Genomic DNA, 24,974 nt, shown 5'->3' with positions numbered 1-24,974 from the left:
TTCTTAATCGCATAGCCGTTAATTTTGCTGGCCGACCAATTTTATCTAAAACAAAAACAAAAATCAAATCTGAACAGGTTTTTTAATTCTGGTATTTAGCCATAAGGATATACACATGCATGATTTAACCATTAGTTAACCATAATGGTTTGTGGGTCAATTTTTCGCGACTGTAACACTGCCCCATGAAACGGCGAAAATATCATCCCTTGAAATTCACCGGCTATATGTTGACGACGCGTCATAAATATTGCAGGACCTGCTATTGCTCCTTTCGCATTTTGCCCACGAACCAATTAAACAAAACACAGATATTTTTTTGTACTTCTATGACATCTTTACTAACAATTGTGTAATCAATATAAATAATAACTTCGTTATGTCAACTCAAGCGATATATAGGCATGCAAATTACCTCTACTTTAAACATGGTGTGATACATAAAATAACAGTTCCACTATACAAGTAGACACAACATGAATATACCGCAGTCTCCCAAAACACGCACCTCGCACAACATACACGCAACACACCGCATACATGGGAGTCCCTCCTTGCATGACCCTAGTTGTTAATAGGACGTTAACATAATCAAACAAACAAAAACATTAAATGACTAAGTAACATATAATGATTATATAGAACGTTAATTTAACAAACAATTTAAGGTTGCCATTGTAATTGTTTCAGCTGGTGATTGGGAAATCGCTGTAAGGATAGTCCCGGAAATGAATTCAACCTCAAACAATGAACTGCCAGTCACGTTCTACGAGCGAGAGTACAACAGTGGTAGTCCCGCACCAAATGTTACCATGGAGATAAACATGTCCAATACGACCAAAGTCAATATCCCTGGCATAGAAAGACCGATGAAGATTGACATCTGGAATGATGGAAATGGACATGATGTCGATTACTGGTTAGAACAGGTAATGCTAGATGTGTAATGGATAATGCAGATATATCTTACTATTTATTTCGATTCAAAACAAACTACATGTATTTCTAGAAGTAAACTTGCAACTATTATTATATTTTTTTCTATCCAAAACCACAGCTTATTTCCAAATTATAATGTACTAAAGACAAAACATCAAATCATATCAATAGTTTTGATCAATTTATTCCAACATGGTCGAAATGCCAGCATGAGACTATGTTTTTGTATCAAAGCGTAATAATAACACTTATATTTGAAGTCACATTATTCAGTTCTACAGAGCCCAAACAGGAGCTTTATATATTATATTGGCACTAACGTCTGACTGGCGACTGCATATCAGGTATTCAACTATTTCAATATACAATGTAGAACACATTTCTAATTTATACGAGGAGAGTGAAAAATTATTTTTAAAATGAAAAGTAGGATTCGAACACGGAACAATAACGTTGATGATGGTCTAGTGATGATATTTACCCAGACAGCCAGCACGACACCAACACGACACATATAAATAGCAATGACGCCGACGAAAATATCTGTGTGTAGAATCTAACTTCAATGTATAAATCATATCCTTTATTAATTACAGCTAACGATGAAAAGTCCCTTACGTCATTTTACGTTCGAATGTAACTGCAATCTAGGAATAGACGGAAACAAGAAAACATTATTTCCAAAAGGTAAAATAATTCTGTGATTTTACTGAATTATTAATGATGTATCTTATACATATTGATATTAGTCGTTATCACATAAAATATAATTGAATTGCAAGTTTAAGATTCCAAATAAAACAAGCACGATTACAGAGATCCAGTGATAGGTGAAAGGTCAATGATGCATGACGATAGGGGTCAGCTGCTTTGAGTTATTGTTTCTACTTCATTCCAAAACATCAATATGTTCTGGGCAAATTTGCTATTTTTATATGTCAATTATCATGGTGTAAAAATGATAATTCTTATTTTAACTCATTATTCGAGGGTATCTTATGTATTTATTTCGCAGCCTCTGCTTTGAATAATATTTATGTTTAATGTTTTGGAAAAAATGTAAAAATATTATTTTAGTTAGAGTGACCTAATTTAGTACTTATCAATAAATATTTTTCCCGCCAAAATTTCTGATCCTGTCAACCACATAGTGTTTGGATTAATACTAAATGATGAGCAGATATTCTGACATTAACGACCTGATTCACCATGTGGTCAAATACATTGGTGGTATAGCGTATTTACACTGTGCAATTATATTTCATAAGGGTTACTTTTTATGCTCTTTATGTTTTTATCTCAAACAGTGAATATACGTCCCCTCGAAGCAATCTGATATGTTAAAGGGACATATATGTACATAAATGTTCACTGCGAAACTCTACTTACAGTATTAGGTTAGTTTAAAAATAGGAATAACATTTAGTTTTTTCTACGGAAGTTGATTTGCTTCTTCCATTGCCATATGATGAGTTGTAAACTAGACAAAGTATCCAAAGAGAGCTATATTGTCAGAAAAGATTTAGGTCATGCATAACAGAGTAATTGAATGATGAGTAAATGAATTGTAAAACCGTCACATATGTGTAATAAATTAGTACGAACCTAATGTATCAGACACCATTGCTACATTACATTATCATGCTAACTGCTGGCATATCCGGTAAGTTGCTTTTAAAACCTTACCTTTTCAACGTAACCTGTTAAAATATGGTATCATTTGTAGATTAATAAGAAACCATATCGCAAAAGGCTAACAGTCCTGCTTATCTTGTAAATACGAACGTTACGAAATATTTACACCTTCGAGAACATTGAAATATTCTAGTATACATTATGATTATTTGACAATTCTTTTACTGGTTGTCAGTTGTAGTACTCTTTGTATATAAAATTCGTGGCAATAAAACTGCCTTTGAGCAAGATATAGGACCTAACAGGAAGACTGCATATTAGAAAAGAGAAACGAAACAAAAATCTTCAACAGATTAGTTTTTTTAAGAACTTGAAGAATAAATACATATTGTATCACCCCGCGATATAATTGGGTAAGCTATCGTACTTTTGATATTTTGTGAAAACAAAACATCACAAAACTGTGAATTAAAAAGAACAACAACAAAAAATAATCCTAAAATGAATAGTCTTTTGGAATCATGAAGACACGATATTTGATCACTACAATCACCACGAGCCCAGTAAAAAGGGAACTTTTTGAGAAAAAAACCTCTAAATATGCAATTGAAGGTCTCTTTTCGTAAAATAGTTTGCTTATGGGTGTTAGTAAAACGTCCCTGATTTATACCCATCGGTTGAAAATTTCTTTAAGATTAATCATTAGCCTTTAGTTTTTTTCAAACCAAGTAAGTAATATGTTTACATTCGTGTATAGGCCTATACTGAATATCTGTGATATTTTTTGTCTCAGAGGACGAATGGGAGATAACCATTACATCATTTGCTACCTGGTATCTTAGTTCTAAGAATAATTTCACCATCGTCATTCGTGATAAAAACGGAGCAAGTCAACAAATAGATTCAAGTTTGAAAAGGGGTAACACAACAACAAAAACCGTGACATTACACCTTGAAGATCCTGTGAGCTACACGGCATTAAGTTTTGAAGGGAACAGTCACGGGCTTTGTATTGAGGTAAGAATGCTAAGAATTGTTATATGTAATTAAAATAAAATATTATCATTATTTTAGCCTTGACGAACCAACTTCACATTTTTTAAAGATGCTCCACCGCCGACAGAGCATGACTGATATTCATCATTTGAACAATAATTGGTTTTTAATCGTGTATATATATGCCAACTTAACACAAAAAATAACATAAAATAATTTATTTCACGTTTGGTGCATGCGCAATCATTACTTCATTCCATATAAGATATAGTGTCACGGAATGTTTTCGGGATGCAATTAATTATTTTTCATATTTTTAACTTGAAGTAAAATTAGAAGCTCAAACTTTTCAATGGTAGTAATGGTGTAAAGTAAGTCACTTTTGTAACTGAAGAAAAATACTAAATCGTCTGCTCCTGTTTTTGATAGTGAAAAATACCATTTGTCAGCGGTGGAGCATCTTTAAAAAAATTTTAAAATTCCAAAGGATATTTATTACTGATACAATAACGACAAATAAATCTCCTCTTGTGAGAGGACATATTTGTATATTGTGGTTATGATAACTATGAATAAACTTTTATTTTTAACAAAATATACTTTAAACTAAAAATACTTCAATTTTCACTGATGCTGGACTTAACGAAAATACTTAATAGATGCTGTTTTTGGCTGTCATGAACATGAGTAGATTAACATCGGTATTCGTGCAAGAAAATATTTTAGACCTACGAATACCTCCTTACTAGGCATACATCTAAAAATAAAAAATGTGGTTGTTTTAAAAATGCAAATAAATTTAAAACATTCTGTTAAAGTGTTGTAGACCTAATCACTAAGCCTATTCTATACTTCATAATGTTTAGATATGCTCTGATGAATAATAGGATAAATTTTGCTTGTACCGTTTTACTGACCTATCTTTATGTCAAACAACATTACGATACCGAAAAGAAATAAGATGTGCCATGTCCCTGTGCGACGTATGTCGCACAACGTTGGAACATTTCCATTACAAGTAAAAGCCGAACATTCAATGAATGTTGATTTAACTTAATTAATCAGATGGTTAATTTGTTACCTAATTAATCAGATGGTTAATTTGTATCATGGCTAAAGGCTACATAAACCACAAGAACAATGTGGTCCACGAAACAATGATTCTCCATTTTGAATCCAAGCGGGAGACAGCCGTATCAGACAATCAAGAAATCATTCTTCCACAGCTTTGACGAACGATTTTTTTTTTAATTTTAATTAGTTGCATTCTAATGGATAACTACTCTCTTACATCCCTCGTTGTATAACATGCATAAGCTTAGTTAATCTGGTCCTGATCCCAGACTTGGACATTATGGCAAATAGATATTTGGTGTAGGATCAGAGCGCACTTATATATGAAAACATAAAATTTGCCAACCCCATCTTGTATCGGGCCAGGCCATCGCTTTCAAAACAATACCACCGAGAAACGCTAATTACCTTGGTCTTTTTAACAAACTGTTCAACAATTTATACACCCATATATAGCAATCCGTCAAGATTCGTGCCGATTTGCAAATTATGAAAAATGGCGAAGACAAGGAGGGAGATTAAAGTAAAATACACGCCTGTATTGTCATAATAGAACGTAAATGTGTGATAAAATGGATCGCTAATGGTAGATATTTTATTAATCTGTTTTTTAACTGATTTCCCCATCAGTACTGAATAAATGTAAACAGTCAGGAAACAATCAAGTCAGCGAGAGAAATTATGACTGCTATTTTCTCCGTTACAGCTTACTTTCACTCACATCATTACATGTAGGGTATTCACATTTCATTGCTGGCTCTGGAATACGATCTCCAAAACAATAGAACTAAACAGCACAGGTAAGTTACCGCTGATTAGTATCGATTTACCTTTCATTGGATAGAATATTTGTTTGCAAAAATATTACCACGCTCGGCAGATGACGATACCTTCATTTAACAATGTGTCTGTGTTCCGTTGTACTTAGTCCGCAAAATGCATCTAGTGTGCTTATTTAAGATGGATTATTGGGGATATATTGCAAATTTAGAATTAAATACGATGTACGGTTTGTGGCGAAGGGTTCAATTCTAAATGTGCTAAATACAACAATGTAATTGTAAAGGACCACATACCAAATAACTGTTTATTAGTGTGTAATTTATAATTGAATATATCAAGGCTGAGCTGATTCACAGTTATAAGTGGTTCAGAAAGGTTTCTTATATTTTTCTCTGAAGATATTATGGAAAACTGTCTTCCGTGTAACACTTCAACCACTGTCGCTAAAACTACCGGCTCACCTAGGCCTGCCACTACAACTGCTGTCGCTCAAACAACCGGCTCACCTACCACTACAACTGCTGTCGCTCAAACTACCGGCTCACCTACCACTACAACTAATGTCGCTCCAACTACCGGCTCACCTACCACTACAACTAATGTCGCTCGAACTACCGGCTCACCTACCACTACAACTAATGTCGCTCCAACTACCGGCTCACCTACCACTACAACTAATGTCGCACCAACTACCGGCTCACCTGCCACTACAACTAATGTCGCTCCAACTACCGGCTCACCTACCACTACAACTAATGTCGCTCCAACTACCGGCTCACCTACCACTACAACTAATGTCGCACCAACTACCGGCTCACCTACCACTACAACTAATGTCGCTCCAACTACCGGCTCACCTACCACTACAACTAATGTCGCACCAACTACCGGCTCACCTACCACTACAACTAATGTCGCTCCAACTACCGGCTCACCTACCACTACAACTAATGTCGCTCCAACTTCCGGCTCACCTGCCACTACAACTGCTGTCGCTCAAAATACCGACTCACCTACCACTACAACTAATGTCGCTCCAACTACCGGCTCACCTACCACTACAACTAATGTCGCTCCAACTACCGGCTCACCTACCACTACAACTAATGTCGCTCCAACTACCGGCTCACCTGCCACTACAACTAATGTCGCGCATCCAACTACCGCTCCAAATACCGGCTCACCTACCACTACAACAAATGTCGCTCCAACTACCGGCTCACCTTCCACTAAAACTAATGTCGCTCCAACTTCCGGCTCACCTACCACTACAACTAATGTCGCTCCAACTACCGGCTCACCTACCACTACAACTAATGTCGCTCCAACTACCGGCTCACCTACCACTACAACTAATGTCGCTCCAACTACCGGCTCACCTACCACTACAACTAATGTCGCTCCAACTACTGGTTCACCTAACACTCTCCATATTACAACTAAGCCTACAATTACTACCAGGCAAACCACTACATCAGGTACATTTATGTAAAGTACAACTTGTTCACTCTTGAAATTCCATAATGAACTATTCCAGCTTTCTAAACAGTAGACTTTAAATGTGTCTCGAGGCAAATCAAAAGGACAATATGATTACATTATAGATATGCAAATACTATTGACCAGTCACTAGTTTGACTTTTGACCGGCGAGTAACTTCTGTATACGTTCAATTATTAACATCATCATTAATTTTTGACGTCATAACACCAGCACGCCGATCCTAATATTATTTCGACAATACTATTTCTCTCCAAAAACTGTGAAACGTTTTAGATTGCGGTCTAGATAACAAACCTATTGTTTCATGCCTTATCAGTCAATAGTCAAAACGCTTTTCAAATATATCGTATTATAAAAGTGGCTCAAATATTTACTTCAAAATTATAACTCCTTGATTATCCTAAAAAATATCAAGTTTTCATAAATCAAAGAAGTGATAATTTATTTGAAGATGCTCCATCGACGTCAAAGCATAAACGATACTCCTCATTTAAATAATTATTTGTTTAATCGTGTATATCACGAATATGTCTAATGAACACATATTAAATAATTTGTTTTGCTATTGGTGTATTCACAATCAGTATTTCATCGCATACAGGACATAGTGCCACGGATTTTTCTCGGGATGCAATTAATTGTTTTAAATAGTTTTATCTTTTTTTGTAAATGAAGAAAAATACTTATCGTCTGCTACTGTTTTTGATATGGAATGAAATGAAGTAGAAAATGATAACTCTTGTTATCATTTCAAGCAAGGGCAGATAACTATGTAATATACAAATACAGAATGACTAACCACATACAGTACATACGTAAATTCATACAAAAAATAAGTACAAAGGATATAAATCTTATACTTTTAGTTAAAGATTGTAATTTTTTTTGAGTAATTTGTAGGTTAGTGAACTTGCTTCCACAAAAGGGGCGAAAGACGTTTATACCATGGTGTCATATTCAGAAAAGAGGTATCGTTTCTTCTTCATTTCATTCCAATTGTGACATCCGTTGGGTGTCATCCCACTAGTAGAGCAATATAAAAATAAATGTTAAAGGGGTTAAAGATGAAGTATGCATTTTCAACACAAGATGGGTATAAGTTTTATTCGTGAACTTGATCTATTTATATGTTTCATGCCAATATACATTTTTTTGTTTGAAGTTCAATCAAATGTGACGTGTTGCCTACACTGCCGAAGGAAACCGAATGTAAATTTAACAAGTACCCAACTACAGATGATTGTTATGGAGCTTCAATCTCGACTATCAGTGAACAAATCTGCCCTTTCGTGTATGTAATGATTATTTGTATACTGTCGAATATCATGAGTGTTTACTTCCGCTATTTTTCGATAGTTTCATAGATATTCGAACATACATTTGGATTTGCAAAAACAGATCTAATCATTGTAAGTGATAACACTGTCAAAGGAATAGCTTTAAGTATAAATAATCAAATAATAAAAATTATACTGAAGTAAATGCATACTATTAAAATGAAATGTTAGGCAATGGAGTTTTGGCTAGTGGAATTTTACACAGTAGTTATGCTCAAGAGGTTCAAAAGATCTGAATATTATGCATTTTTGTTGAAATACATATTATTGTTTTTACCTACAGCTACCGTTCGTAAGAAGACATGCGCAACAGACAATCGCCTTTCCTCCAAAGCGATAGGAATGGTCGGAGCTGTGTTCCTAGCTATACCGTTCATTTTACTGGTAGCCTGTGATCTATCGAGGCTTTTTATCTGTCGACGCCCGATATTAATAATAGTTTAGACATATACAAGTATTATCTACAAGGCTTTTAAGAAAAACATAGTCTACTTGGTGGAATGAATTATTTGTATCTAGACATATGGTTATTTGTAATAAAAAAGTAAGCAAATGATAAGATTATTAATCATTTAATTATTTCATAAACCCTTTTGAGAAACTAGGAACGAAATATCCTCCCATGCTTGATTTTCCCCCAAGTTGTAATGAATAAGATAAATATGTTTTGATGGAAAGAAAACCGACACAATTAAAATATCTATTCATCATTTTTCTACCGCCGGTAGAACATCAGTGTCTATCAGTTGGTCAATAACTGATGTTTAATTATGTTTTTATAAGACAAATTAATATAAATGTCATATACATACTGTACTTATTTAGTCATGTTAAATAATTTGTTCTGGTACATGTATTGTTGTCTCCACATTCAGTACATTATTCCATATAGGACATAAAGTGTCACGGATATTTTTGTTGCCGGTGTAAGTTGGTAAATTTCACAATTTCTCTGTGGATTTCTAACATGAGACGTTAAATATGTACTCACTTTGCCTCTCAATGTTGGGGAAAATACTTATATGTTACTCGTCTCGAGGTATTGATGGTAGCCATCCCCTCCATCAGAGGAAGGTCACTTTTTCCCATACTTCACAGGGATATCCCGTGGTTGCTAGAGAAAAGATATCTCTATCTTACACAGGGGGGTGTAAGACAGCTCACACGCGCTAGACAATAACGTGACGTCATCAATACATGTGGCGTAACTGCGGCGCGCATTGTAGATGACGTCATCAATTTTGACGCATAACGACGTTCCTGCGATAATGGCGCGATGACAAAGCTGGAAACCAAGTGGAATTTCATCATTTTTTGTACTATGTATGGGAGAGAAAGAATCTTACATGGGTCTGTGAAGTGGACAAGGATATCTCAACCCTCGTGAAAAAATTTGGCCTTCAACCCTCGGCAAGCCTCGAAGCCTCGGGTTGACCGGCCAAAATCTTTCACTCGGGTTAAGATATCTCTGTCCACTTCACAGACCCATGTAAGATTCTATTAATCTTCTTTGACCATCCCCGTCCCGGATTTAAGTCTGCCACCTTTGCTTTTTCAATATCCGCCATTACTACGTTTTATCCCATAACTACGTATTTTCACAATGGAAAAGTCATGGGATCAATTTGCTGAATTCCATACCAGTTGATTATCATTTATATTTGCACATTTAAAGCGACTCTCATTGGTCAGTTTAAAAATTTTCTGTCAACTTTTGAATACTGTTTATAACGTATTGGCAAGAAGTTGCTTGTCTAAAGTATAAGCAATAGAAAGTTGACTGTATTTGGGTACCATATGTTATGATGCAGATATATATCATGATGCGATATGTGGCGCGCGTTTAGCTTCTCTGAAACTAACTTGAAGCATGGTAGTTAATGTTATGGGATAAAGAAGTCCCTAACGCATGACTTATTTATCATCTTATCTTCAGTTTCATTAGTTAATTTTCGTTAAAGCTCGTTTTTTTTTTTTCAAAATTTGAAAATCAACTAACTCGAGGTTTATAAAGATGATGAACATTAGTTAGTTGTTGGGAACTCTCTATTTCCTAACTCAGTTTTATTGCCATCCAGTCTAGTTATAACGCGGAAATAGTCCTTGACAATGTGTATGAGTTCAATATCTGATTAGAACATGCTAAGATTAACAGGCCAGGTACAAATGTAGAAGGCACCTGGTAGGTCTTTTGCGTTAGTCTGCCCCCTTCATACTGTAACCCCAGCCACTCAACTCCATCCTCAGGCTCCCATCCCCCATGCCCCACTATGTAAAATAAAGTTATTATTTAGATTGTTGAATGAGAAAGTTGTTTGTAATTACATTGCGTTAATGTTATTGCCTATACTGATCTCTGTATTCTTATAAATGATTCAACTGTATGTCCACAATTTACTTTAATTATGTTATTTTCGGATCTTGTTAATACAAGTCTGGCAATGCATTCAATGAATTATAAGCAATTTATCGCATGAAACCTAATATATTTTATATCCTTCATATATAATGGGTTTTTCTGATGATTTAACCTTTATTATGAGGACTTTTGTGAGAAATTGTGAGCGGAATGAGGGGCGGGATGAGGGCGTAGTGTTTTATGATGTGTTCTCCGCGTACACTATATATATATTGATCTACTGAATGTTCATTTTAGCATAAGATATAGTATTAAACACTATTTTAATATCATTGAGTTCATAGTCATAGACAAAAAAAATCTTCATAAACGTGAAATTGATATTGAAAATATTGTTTAAAATTTAATTTAAATAATACAGTAATAATTAATATCCATGCTTTTAGTTAATTTCAACGCAAAACAAATTAAGTTGTGTCACATTGATATCTTATCCAATGGTTCAGTTAGGTCAATCACTGTGAAGCTTTTCAAATTTCCCGCGCAAATGTTCATTTTGCACATTGTTTAACGTTATACTTCCCACCGTTCAATTCTTTCGGACTATGGAAATGAGTGTAAAATATGAAATGAAATTGTATACATTTATTTACTGAATGTATGGTTTTGATTTTAAGAGTTGATGGTTGAGGTGATTAGAGGGGGTATATACAGGATGGAAGTGAGTGTGCGTAAGACAGGATGACAGCTGCTGTCATTGTCACTGATATACCGTATTTAGATATTGCAGTGTTAGCTACCTTGCGGGTAAGTATCAATTGTGACGTCATTATTTTATGGGCGCAATTTCCATTGTTTTGCGCGAGAATGACGATATGCTCCCAAACATATGATGCAAAAATTTATACCTACCCGCAACGTCAGATAACTTTGTAATATGCAGATACAGAATAGCTCTTCATGAAATAGTAATATGTATATCATGTAGCTTTTATTTTGTATCCTATAAATTACTTTGTTGTAATCAAATATTTTGAATGGAATTTTCGGCAATATTTTTTATCAATTCTCAATACTAGTATTTCATTCCTGCGTACTCTAGGCATACACGTGTTTCAAAGCTAACAGGCGTTGAACATCCGTATTAAGCTTTGGCGGAACCTGAAAATGTGTGAAACCATGCTCAATAAGCATTGGTATCCGTGTAGGCCAAACCGTATACGTAGTGCATCTTTAACTTCCGGCACGACCTGTCAAGTAATCAATAAACGATTGTAGCAAAGCTTGGAGTATTTAACTTCATAAATACACAAGAATATCCCAAAAATGTCACAACGTACTACATAGCTGCCTTGAACATTGTGTTAACCTAGAATAATTAAAGCATTGATTGAGCACAGATGAGAGTAAGATACGATTAAATTGAAGGAAATCACACAACCTGAATTCCTCGATCTTACTGTAGTATATTGACCTCGGATTTGACACAACGCCACGCGTTTTGAAACTAAGGGAATATTTTCATCACACAAATTGGTTGCCACCGAGGACACAATACCTCAACAAGTGTTATATTATCGATATTCTGTGTTTTCCGTCTCGAAAGAGAAATGGTTACATTCAATTTGAATTCTTGAAATACGAATTTCAGCATTTCATGATCAATAACTATTAATATTCATAAGCGCAGTTGGGGCGTAATTAGAAAATGTTTGAATTTCTTTCTATCACATCCGAGGAAATGTTTTACATCCGAGGAGTTCCGATTGAAAATCACAGACACTGACATACCATGTTTTAAATTTCAAAATAGAAAACTTAACTCATAAAAATAGAATTTTATCTGAGAATGACCAATACCTAGATAAAAAAAATTCCAGGAAGGACTGTTTATCCAGTCAACTTACTGAAAGAAATGTATAATGAAGTGTTCGATGGGATAGGATAAAGGGAGTTAATTTGCTTGTTTGTTCTTTTTCGTGATATATACCATAAATAATTAGGTCGGTAAAGCTAATTAGGTCGGTAAAGCTTATTGCAATTTCATGATAACAGATAGTGTTATACACGTACAATAATACAATAATGTATAAAAAGTAAGGATATTTTGATCTGAAAGTAAAAGTTTTGGCTATATCATACAAGAGGTGAGTGGTAATATAGGTTTTAAAGTAGGAGAGCTACAGTTTTATTCCACCTGCAATAACATCTTCAGTTCAATCTGCCATCGATGAGCTGAGATCTGAGTTCTTCCTGAACAAAGCCACACTGACATGTACGTATCCCGGTTATTTCATTCGTTTAATTCCTGTTTTAGTTATTCCTCTCGCCCACTTGTTCATGGATGTATCTTAATTATGTAGTTTATGCGAAAAATCCGGATACAAATTGAAAAAAAAAAAAGTTTTTTAATCGAAATATCATTTACATTTATTCTGCACGAGTAATATTTCTGTTATTCGTTTAAATAATACATGTTAGTGAATTTCTTTTTGTACGATTGCAGCCTCCATTCGTAAGAAGACATGCGCAACGGATAATCGTCCTTCCTCCAGAATGATCGGAATGACCGGAGCTGTGCTCCTAGCTATACCGTTTGTTTTGTTGATTTTCTGTGATATCACAAGGCTATTTGTCTGTCGTCGCCATATAGTGATAGTTGTGTAGAGGTCACACCCATGTGCGCATGTTCCATGTGACCAAAGTACAAAACATTGAAAACATTTATTTTGCTAGATTATCATTTATGTATTCTTATTCCGTATTTTGCTATGTTAGCATGTATGTTTTCTTATTCACTATTTTGTTAACTTAGCATATATATTTTCTTATTCCTTATTTTACTATATAGGCATATATATTTTCTTATTCCTTATTTTACTATATAGGCATGTGTATTTTCTTATTCCTTATTTTACTATATAGGCACGTGTATTTTCTTATTCCTTATTTTACTATATAGGCATGTGTATTTTCTTATTCCTTATTTTGTTATATTAGCATGTGTATTTTCTTATTCCTTATTTTGCTATATATAGCATGTGTATATTTTCTTATTCCTTATTTTTTATATTAGCAGCATTATTATTTTCTTGTTATATATTATGTTTCTTATTCTTCTTTTGTGATATAAGCATGTATTGTATGTATTCTTATTCTTTATTTTGTTATATTAGCATGCATGTTTTTCTTATTCCTCATTTTGTTTTGTTAGCATGTTTTCTTATCCCTCATTTTGTTTTGTTAGCAGGTATGATTCATCATTTTGCTATATTAACATGTATATTTTCTTATTCCTTATTTTGCTATATTAGCATGTATGTATTCTCATTCCATATTGTGCTATATTGCAATATAAAACTAAGTATTTTCATTTCTTATTTTGTTATATTAGCATGTATATTTTCTAAATTCTTTATTTTGATAAATTAGCATGTATGTATTTTTATTCCTTATTGTGCTATATTGCAATATAAAACTAAGTATTTTCATTTGTTATTTTGCTATATTAGCATGTATATTTTCTAAATTCTTTATTTTGCTAAATTAGCATGTATGTATTTTTATTACTTATTTTGCTATATTACCATGCATGCATTCTTATTCCTCATTTTGCTATATTAGATTGCATGTGTATATAAGGAAAAACAACTCAAGCATAGATATAGTAATTGATTTCGATGGTCGATGATTAGTTATATTCCGTCTATCCTGCAACTTCCCTACATACTGACAGATAACTACTGCCGAATAATCTTGGGCTTTATTGATATTTTTTTCATTTTGATTAATGGGAAGACATGTTTGCAAAATGTCAATGTCTTACAAAAATGGGTCTTTTGTAATAAGTCTCCTTTTTATTAACGGTTACTTTACAGGAAATAACTTGACCACGAATTTAGCGAAAACATGCTCCACTACCGTATTCACCGTATACAATACATTTTCCTGTCATTACCATTGTACAATGTCAATTAAAATCGGAAGTTCAGAGAGTGAGCTTCTAAACGGATCACTTCGCGTGAAAAATGAAAAGGAAAGAAAAAAGTCATATTAAAATTGTTTTATTATTACATAATTATGACATAGATTATATACAATGCCGGGCCCAGATGTGACTGATATGGTAAAATGCAGGTTTTATGTGATTAAAGAGGACACGATATGCCATGGAACTGTGATATGATACTTGTATATGATTAGAGTTGGTGAAAATGGGTGGTATGAAAATTATCTTGTTCAAGCACATAATAAACAATCATAAAATATCAGTATATAGCATAAGGTAAATTATGTTATAGTCTGAATGCAAACATTCTATCTGTCAACGTTTTGATCAGCAAATTGCAGTAATTGTGTCTCTTAACATATTTTAAGTTCATGATTTAAACTACATTTGTAAACATATCACCAATTAATATGAAATGACGCCCATAAGTATATTTTGATTTTGTTGAAAGAATTCGACAGAAAGAGTTTTTCTTTCATTTTAATAGGTATACATAGCTCATAAAAATCATTATTTTATGATACATAATTTCCCGATATCATTTTTAACCTTAGAATTGTAGTTAAGAGCATATATCACTAAAAATGTGCCTATCTTATTTCAAGAAAGAACCGTTCTTACATTGTAATACATTTCAAATGGGCAAATGCAGGGGAAAGCATAACTTATCCATTGTTGCATAGATGTAGCCAAGGCCTCATATAGATACATGTTCTGTACACCCTTATATAACTAGCACCTACAAGATGTGTACCTTATAAGTAAATTTGCATACTGGAAATGTTCTGGTATTTGGTGATGCTTATGTTCTAAATGTTCTAAAAGAAAAAAAGAAACAACGCCAGGAAATATTCAGATATATATCTTCTCCTGTAGTTCAGATATATGGCATTTACTGAACGCCATTTTGTTTTATTGCGATAAATGATTATTACAAAAAAAAAATAACACAGAAATAAAAAATAATAATAATAAAAATATATAAAAATAATAATAATAATCAAAAGAATATTTCTAAAGAGATATTCACGAAACGTGTTTGATTATGTAATGGGATCTACTTTTTAATTTATCTGATATTTGTTTATTGTACAATGTAATTAAAATGAGCAAGTTGTCATTCTATTTAACCCTGTAATATATTCCAAATGCACTTATAATTATTACAGAATAGTATCAATTGATTTTAATCAAATCTTCTAAATATACAACCTTATGGCTGATAATTATGAAACCTAAACGACCAAAATGGCTACATTGGGCGAATACTCATAAATAGGATGAGTGGCTAGTATTGAGACATCTATCTCAGAAAATGAGACATTTTTATAGGTTCCGTTTTGCTGTTATATAAATTATATAAAACAGAATATCATATCATACAATGAACGTAACCTAAGTACATGTAAAAACAAATAAACGGCAGTATATTTGAATTATTTTTGTTTTGTTTTGTACAATAAGCTAAATTCTATGAAGTTTATTTCCGACATGTCAACATTAGTCCACCTAGGAAGTCAAAAAGACTTGAAGACTACAGGTCGGAAGCAAAATTGCGGTGAATATCGATTAACACTTTGTCACTAAAATAATATCTGGGTATAAAAATATGAGTTGAAAGACAAATGTGTGTTCACCTTCTTCTGCTCTTAGTCACGTGATCAACAGAACAATTACGTCACAACAGTATTCTCCTTTCTGTATAATTAATTAATTTTCCAGAACAGAAGTACAACGTTTTAACAAAGAGCCATATGGCAGTTCCATGTTTACGTTTTCCACTGTTTCGAGAAATCGTAGAATAGCGCGATAGTTTGGAGACGCTGCATCGACTCTTAAGCGTAATTAATTGATTATAAATGCCATAGGGTAATATTTGTTTTTCTGTAGTTGTATTCTGTAATAAATCATATATACAGTATATAACACTATCAACAATAATGTCAGAGTCCTCACTCTTACTCATTAAAATTCATAAACATCCACAGTGATTTATATGGAACTTCTAGCTGTCATACCCCACATTTACACACAATTCCCCGGAAGTCCTTTTGCGCATTTTCACACAATCTATATCCGTTCACGCATGCGTATTTCCCCGATATCTCAAACAATCACCGAACAATCTTTGGTGTAGAGGGCAGTCTCCTGTTACCACTACTAGGTCCATTAGACATTGTTGGGGTAGTGCGACCTGAGGGCGTGGAACGTCCAGTAAATGTTGGCGTGGTACGTCCAGTGCGTGGAGTTGATGTTTTAGGAGTCGGTGTAGTTGAAGTTCTACTAGGAGTACCCGGGGTCCGGGATGACGACGTCGACCGAGGTGTCGGCGTTTTTGAACGCGAAACATAAGTCGGTGTCGGCTGAGGAGTTGTCGACCTTGATATAGTGTTGTTTAGTCTAGATGGTGTCGATGGGTTTCGCGTGCGCGTGCTTGTAGGGGAGTTAACGTTGGTTGATGAGTTGCTCAGTCGTTTCGTTCTCGTGAGACTGCCTGTTGACCCTATATCAGGAAACAAAACAAAAATATGTATTAATTACATATAAGTACGCTGTTTTCGTACATATTGAAGAGCTATATTTTTACCGAATACCACATTTTCTAAGTGCTTTTCTGAATTTACTTTCGAAAACTTTTTAGATCATTTTAAATCAAGATTGCATGACAACTACGAATAAATAGTGTGGTTATGACGGGTTTTTTTTTTAATTTCAATCATACTTGCTGAAATTCGGAATAACACTGAGGTCGAAAGATGTCATTTTAAAAGATGGAAAATGATTTTTACATATCACATAACACTAAATATCATGATAGATACCGACAAAATAGCCGATAAGACGCAAAACGACAAACAACGAATAAACTGTTAATAGGATAATGGAGGTAATGAAAGGTGAATAAATCCAAAGTGCAAAGTGTCGTTAAATCTAACATAACATGTGCAATGACAACTTATGTGATTATGAACGTTTTGACGATGACACAATTTAACAGTTTCCGTATTATATCTATACCATAATGAAGTAAATGTCGTTATTTATTTTATATATATATATCAAAATTACCTACCCTCAACAGTAACAAATAAATGAACAATAGAAACAAAATGACATCCAAACATGACATGAAATAAATTGACAGACCATGCACGCACATAATTGACACCACCCCAACATGAACATAATGAACATACTTAATTATCATGCTAATTATAACCTTAACCGCTTCATGCAAAACTACTACAATATGATATTTTCGTAGACAATCACATCACAAAGAAAAACAATTTCAATATATTATTAACAATGACATATCACATGAAAGTCGTATTCTTAAAAAAATCCTAAAGAGGAAACTATCAATTAAAATAGTAGATAAAGTTGTATCTATTAGAATATACTTTGGGTAAGCTGATTGGAAGGAATTAAGAAAGCCTTAGTTGATATTATAAAATGTAATATATGTATATACACCAATTTTAAGTTTAGACGTGTGGTTGCTTGCTAACTAGCCATATATCCATACCACCAAAGTTATGATAATACTACTTAATATGTGAAATTATATCACTCTCGTCTAGCACTGCCTGGTGGTGACGAGGAAGAGAATAAACCAATTCGAATGAATAATAATAATAAAAACATTTGAACTTTCATGTGTATTTAAAAGCTTTGTCCTGTCCATAAGCTTGTTGACCAGCATGGAATGATAATGAAACATCTGACCCTAAAGTAAATTCTACGTTTCTCAGTGATATATTCATTATTAAGGCTGTGTTCCTATATCTGTCCAAGTAATTAATTTGCGTGTAATCCGAATGTGCGCTTAATTACTGATACTTTTAATTCAGGTGGTACATTTATTGTATGAGATCTGAAAATTACATGACATATACTGTATCACAATTATTTATAGATATTAAATATTTTTGGTTCATGATTACAGAACTGTGATTTCGCAGTTTATTTGCAGTATTATTATAATATATAATGAATTCCACACCGAAATTATATATGCAGTTTGTTGCAAATACGGACAAATATCTAACTTAAAAAGTGTATGTCGGGTCAGACGTTCATCTCATCATTCCAAGTGCGAAGATATTTTACGTAAATATGCTCGCCCCTCCACATACCAAAGTCTGCATTTTTGTGAATCGTCCGGTTGACTGAGGGAGAACCACCTGCCCCAGAAAGATTCACCATTGAGGAAGTCACCCTACTTCGGCGCAACGAACGGTCCCCTGAACTTCCGGCTAGAAGAGAGCAATGTCATATTGTACCGTAGTAATACACCTACGATACTTTTGCTACATGATGTGTATTTCTCTCTAAACAGAAGCGTCTTTGTTTCCACTGAACGTAGATTTAACTAAGTGAATCTGATTTAGTAGTGTATGTGAGGTAGCCAATCACCATTAAACATGATATCTGCTGAAGACGAGCTCATGAGACTAGATAACATAAAAAGGCTTTAAGTCGCTGTTTGATGGGTTAATATCAAACCTGCAGTGATCTTGGTTATCAGCCAAATTATTCGATTTCTTCTCGGCTGATCATTCGTTATCGTTGTCTTTAATATTGTTCAATTAATGCTTAATTCAAAGGTATTTAATTATAAAAGGAAACTCGATTCGATTCATTTTTTGCAAGAAGCTGAAGTTTGATTTTTTATTTAAAACCTTTTTTTGTTATCATGGAAACGAACATCGTCTCCTCAAATTTGATAGACGATCGTTAGTCACATGGGGTTGGTTTGTACACAGTTAGTCTAACAATGATTGTGCTGCTGATGCGCTGTGTGTGGTAACACATTGTAATCTGCATTAGAGGGTTTTGACATGTTAGGCATGATATGTACACAAAACGAACATTTAATGATAATAGAATTGACAACGGAAAAAAATCGACTTTTTTCTGTAATGTCGATATTTATCGAACACACCAGTAAATACTAATATAGCCCCGAATCATAATATGTAACTATTAAAAGATATATAACTAAATTAATTAAAAAGAATCTGGTTTGAAGAAAAGAAAATCACATACCTAGTAAGTAAATAAGTTTGATATGTAATAAATAAAGGCATTATATGTTAAACGCCATTATTTACAACACAAATATATGTCGATATATACAACAAAAAAGTTAACATTAGACTGATATGGGCCTATCATGTAGGAGCTTTTGAACTGAATATAGCAACATGAACTAGTAGCATATCACAATTAGCGAAAATGTAGTTCAAAGCTACTGATTGTTACGTATTAGCTATGTAGCGTTTATAGACGAAACTACATGATGTTTCAAATATTACTTTAGCAATTAGGAATCAAGTTCACATAAGTAATGAATATGGTCGCCATTCAATGATATAATAGATATAAAATTCCTGTATATATTATTCACTTCGATTTTGTGAACAGAATATAAGAAATGCTCTTCTTTTTAAATGAAAAGTAACAATAATAAGTATCATATGGCATTTGCTTGAATTTGGAACATTCAATCAATTAGAATTCGACATCTACGACTTTTTGTCCTGATACCGTAATTGACACTCTTGAGCCCCATACTACCTGTTATTGCCTGAATGAATGAAGTATCTATGAAGTATGACTTGATAAGCAGTATCCTTTGTGCTCGTGCAGACATTAAAAGAATTCTTTATAAACTAGATTACATATATATGAATAAAATAATACTTATGTGAACTGATATTCGACTTAAGTATTTATTAGATATATCAAAATAAAGAAAAAACTTTACTGGTACGAGGGCGGCGTACGGTCCAGCGTACATCTACGAGAACAAAGAAAATCAGCTGTGACTACCTAGTACTACGTATAATACCTGAGGAGACAGAAGAGGCATATCCAGTATCGTTAAGTTTCGATTTATAGCCAAAGGTTCCACTACCCTTACGGGTCCGGAAGGTGGTCTGTCCATCCGGTGAAAGGGTATCCCTGAGGTCAAAATTAGTTCGTCCTTTCGCTGTGGATACAGAAGTTAGTACATCCATCACCATGGTTACAATCGACCGTTTCCGGTCGTTTAGCAATCACCATATTGACAACGCTTTGAGAGCAATGCAGTAATTATATATAAAATATTGAACACCAAAACCATCGCTTCATAATTGTAAGTCTTATGTTCATGTTTTGTGGAAATTATGTTATATTTTAAAATTTTCTAAATTTGATAAAGTTGCCATTCTGATTTTGATGTTCAATATTCTAGTCTCAAAAAGCTGAAGTCGACCTGAAATAAAGATATTGATATCTAGCATTCACCATTCCCTGAAACAAGATCAGAATTTAAACAAGATGCATTTCAATTAGTCCTTTCCACCACAAAGTCATAAAACATTCTATGTAACAAATGCAAAATTCATCATTCTCATTCGGTCAAACATTCAACTGACACCGATCGTTTTGAGAAATGGAACTCTCCTGGAATTGGAGGTACTTACAAGTCGTAGTTGAGGGGTATATAACTCTTTCTCCTGTTGGTCAACACATTGTATTAGTTTGAATAACCGATATTATGGTCACAGTTTTAAATACTTTATATATTCACCACTTTCAAAGAAATTGATTTTTAGTAATTAAATAGTAACGGATCGACGCATTTTGATTTAGTATCGCGAAGAAAAACAGTAATACACTGTAAGCATATTGACAATAATGTAGACAAGCAATTTAGCTTTTTAAACTGTCAATCGAAACCTAACAAATAAAATACCATAATACATATGCTAGCAGTAGCATATAATATATAATAGGTTAGAAATACATATAAAGCCCGAAGTGCCGTTTGTTAGACTGGTGTGACCTGTTATAGTATAAAGCAAAGCTCGTGACTAGAGACAGTTTGGTAGATATTTGTATATCAATGCAAACCTAATTTATGTAATCTTTTCCTATATCTACAAAGTTATAATTTTAATATCATTTTGACTGGCTATTACTTTTTAAATTCGAAATCAGTACCAATATATACATTTTGAGATATATCAACGACACGGGTTAAGTATGATTCATCGTCGATTAGTTCCAACATCCGGTGAGTGTGTCGTCAAAATCATTTTATAGATCGTACGAAAGGCGACATATTCATTGGAATACAATATTGATAAATTCAATAGAATCATAAAGAAAATAGATTGTAAATTATTTAAAACGTCTGATTATATACTTATCAAGCCTACCTCTGCACGGGTCATTTGTTTCTAAGAACTCGTCCAGTGTAACCCAGCCTCCGCCTACGCGTACCATCACTGTACTGTTTAGGAAGCGCACAAGTCGAATGTTCTGTTTCTCACCAAACTATTTAAATGAAAAGATAGTTTATTTTGATAATATATTCAATAATTAGTATTCATATAATATTGTCCTGCTTATCTTATACTAAATAGTTATTTAGATTGGTTAGTTTACAATGTAAAACGATATTTCTTTTCATTAATCGTTTTGTTTTGAAACCTGGTGGTATGCTGTAATTTATAATATTCTTCATCTCCGCTAATCGGGCTTATTTTTTTTATTTTCAAATACAAACATGGTATATTGTCAATGGCCCCCGTGACGAATCAAAGCATTCATTATCCTCAAGTTTATCATTTCAATTTTCAATCAGAACTGCTCATTATCATCATAATGATAAACCATGGTTTATTTGGTAGTTCATGGATACATATGAAAAATAAACTTGATTTAAACTTCATTTAAAGCAGCATACCCCTGTATTTTTCCTCTTTAAAAACGTGTATTATCATCAATGATATAATTATGCAAAATTTAATTATAATTATAAATTTTATCTAGTATATTGACACGTATGCCGTATGACTGTGCCTTATTTCTAAAATAATGAATACGCAAAAGTAGATATTAAAATCATAATTGTGATAACTCTTATCACGTGGTTTCCCTCCTGTAAAACTTTTCTCATTACTAAAGTCATGAATATGCAAAACAAGATTAAGAAACAACATTTCGTAGCAGCACGTACCCTGTATTTTCCCTCGTCCAGTCTCTCTGCTCTGAACGGGTTTCTACACTGACAACCAGATATTTCCTTCTCAATGTTATCGTGGATCAGCTCGGCGTCCGTCATCTGTCGATTGCTGCTATTCAGTCGTGTCTTTTGCTATAATCATCAAAGCGAAGTCGTTAAGACTGTGTGTTATGGAACATCGGTTACTGTAAACCATTGTATTTTCGCGGAATATTTTTACGAGAGGTCGAATGTGAATAAAACTGTTAAATTATAAATCAAAATAATTATAAACGTTTATATAAATGCACAATTCTTAATAAGAATATTTGATCATGATTGTTTTCTGTTCGTGAATATGTGTAAAATAACGATGGTGCGAAATAATGTACACGCAAAAAAAAAAGGTTTGTAATTTTGAAACACTTTCCTGTGTGACAGAATACGTGCAAAATAACCGATCAGCCCCTTAGAATATTTTTATTTACTGTGACAGATATTTAGTATAAGCCGACAAATGCTATATTACTTACATGTCTTGTCGGTTTTAATGCTTCAATAAAGTCCTTATATTCAATCACATCTCTTCCGTCACGATCAAATATATCAAAAACAGCATGGAGTTCGGTACGGTTAGTTGGGAAACCTGAAGCAAACATACATGTATATTCTCATTAACATTATTTTCGTGCATTCGTAGAAATAAATACAATTGTTCATTCAGAAATGCTCATGATTAACATCCGTAAATGCCCATTATAAGTACTGAAAACAGAGTTAATATTAATACATTATCACTTTGATATAGGAAATAATATGCAATCAATATCAAAAATCATTTTTGATATCAAAATCATTTTTCTCGTTAAAAAAAGGTTGGTTCTTTAAGTTACGATTCCATAGTAAAAAATACAAACATATCTGACCTAATTAAGTCATTTTCCATAGCATTGACCTATATAATCTAGATACTCACGGGTTACAAAATCCCATTGACCTATCTAATTTAAATACTTACGCGTTATAAGCATCCCATTGACAAAGTCATCCCTGAGTAATAGTCCGTCTCCTCGCTTATCTTGTCTCCTGAAGAAATCTGTGATTCGCATCTTTTTGGCCTTTATCCAATTAAGATATTTAGTTTTCCAAACACCGAAGTCAAACGTCTTAAAGCTTTCCAACTGAAATAAATAAATATGATAGAAAATTCAAACCTGCGAATCAATGTTTAAAAATACTTTAACGTTTAATTAAAGATAAATATCAATTTATTTATTTTTTTCCTCTTTTTTTGTTTGTTTGTTTGTTTAATTCATTAACGCCCTATTAACAGCTATGGTCATGTAAGGACGGCCTCCCATGCATGCGGTGTGTTGCATGTATGTTGTGCGAGGTGCGTGTTTTGGGAGACTGCGGTATATTCATGTTGTGTCCTCTTGTATAGTGGAACTGATGCCCTTTTTATAACAATCACCTATATGACATTTGTATTTGTTATTCTTCATTTACTTCAATTCAGAGATGAATCTATAATGCATGTGAATTCCACGAAACTTACCTCAAGCAGCGTGTCAAGCGCATCTTGTAAATTCTTCTTCCGGTCCACAGACATGCGCCAAACGATTCTCCATTTGTTTTGTAGCGTTATTACTCGTGGGTTGTAAATATCACTTTCATTTAATTTCATATTGCTAAAAAAGAAAAGTGTGGATATTAGCCCAAATACGTACACTTTCTGTATACGAAAATTTAATGTCATTATAAATAACGGATTCCACGAAAAACCCAGTTTTGATTAAAATGCTCTTTAAATCGTTTATCATAATTTCATTATTAATTTATCATATTTTTGTACCTAATTAAACTACAAAAAAAGCTTTATTTATTTATCTTTAACACATAAGCGGTAAAGCTCTAGTTCATTCGCACGCTTTAAATTCATCGAACCTGTAAGTCTTTGATAATTTCATATAACGAACCGTACGTGTATCTTACCTGCCATGAATGCGTCCCGGAGATTTTGGCTCCGAGTTTATAATTTTCGTCAATCTCTCTACGTCATTATTTTTACTGGTAATTTCATCGTGGAACTCCTGCAAAAGAAGCAAAACATACAAGTTAATCATTCAAATGGGCAAATATCGAGACATGTGCTTTTCAAAATACTGCATATCAATTCGAATTGAGATTGACAGAGTGGACGACTAATATCTCCGCTGCACAAATTTAATAATTACTCTATTAATAGTTGACTTTGCAGAACTCTATATAGTTTACGCAACTCCCTTATATGTCGGTTATCTGTTTACAAAATTTAATCAAAATCATGTTTCGCCG

General features: G+C 33.4%; 2 protein-coding genes across 10 annotated transcripts in view; one reads left to right on the top strand and one right to left on the bottom strand.

The window, feature by feature from the left end:
- Positions 1–728: 728 nt before the first annotated feature.
- LOC138309999 (uncharacterized) lies at positions 729–6,919 on the top strand. Its single transcript, XM_069251149.1, has 5 exons — positions 729–929; positions 1,536–1,626; positions 3,368–3,591; positions 5,351–5,444; positions 5,826–6,919. The coding sequence occupies exons 1-5, from the start codon at positions 729–731 to the stop codon at positions 6,917–6,919; spliced, it is 1,704 nt and encodes a 567-aa protein (XP_069107250.1).
- A 7,755-nt stretch (positions 6,920–14,674) lies between these two features.
- The window catches only part of LOC138310371 (microtubule-actin cross-linking factor 1, isoforms 6/7-like), a 116,578-nt gene continuing 106,278 nt past the window's right edge, over positions 14,675–24,974 (bottom strand). For 4 of the 9 annotated variants that reach the window (XM_069251560.1, XM_069251563.1, XM_069251562.1 and 1 more), the window contains 9 exons: positions 24,633–24,730; positions 24,196–24,328; positions 23,656–23,818; positions 23,171–23,283; positions 22,653–22,790; positions 21,850–21,967; positions 20,493–20,633; positions 18,775–18,894; positions 14,675–17,138 (listed from right to left, as the gene is read on the bottom strand). In XM_069251560.1, coding sequence (XP_069107661.1) covers positions 16,750–17,138; positions 18,775–18,894; positions 20,493–20,633; positions 21,850–21,967; positions 22,653–22,790; positions 23,171–23,283; positions 23,656–23,818; positions 24,196–24,328; positions 24,633–24,730 — 1,413 coding nt within the window. In that variant the 3' untranslated portion in view covers positions 14,675–16,749. Of the gene's footprint in view, positions 17,139–18,774; positions 18,895–20,408; positions 20,442–20,492; positions 20,634–21,111; positions 21,145–21,849; positions 21,968–22,652; positions 22,791–23,170; positions 23,284–23,655; positions 23,819–24,195; positions 24,329–24,632; positions 24,731–24,974 lie in introns of all 9 variants that reach the window. The other 5 variants (XM_069251564.1, XM_069251568.1, XM_069251565.1 and 2 more) reach the window with 5 other exon arrangements.

The sequence above is a fragment of the Argopecten irradians genome, chromosome 16 (genome assembly GCF_041381155.1).
Source record: "Argopecten irradians isolate NY chromosome 16, Ai_NY, whole genome shotgun sequence".
Lineage (NCBI taxonomy): Eukaryota > Metazoa > Mollusca > Bivalvia > Pectinida > Pectinidae > Argopecten > Argopecten irradians.
This window is presented reverse-complemented; position numbering and strand designations above follow the sequence as displayed.

Coding starts and splice junctions, on each gene's coding strand:
- LOC138309999 (XM_069251149.1), top strand. CDS start 729: ATGAATTCAACCTCAAACAATGAACTGCCAGTCACGTTCTACGAGCGA. Junction 1,627..3,367: donor GAAAACATTATTTCCAAAAG/GTAAAATAATTC, acceptor TTTTTGTCTCAG/AGGACGAATGGGAGATAACC. Junction 5,445..5,825: donor AATAGAACTAAACAGCACAG/GTAAGTTACCGC, acceptor TTTTCTCTGAAG/ATATTATGGAAAACTGTCTT.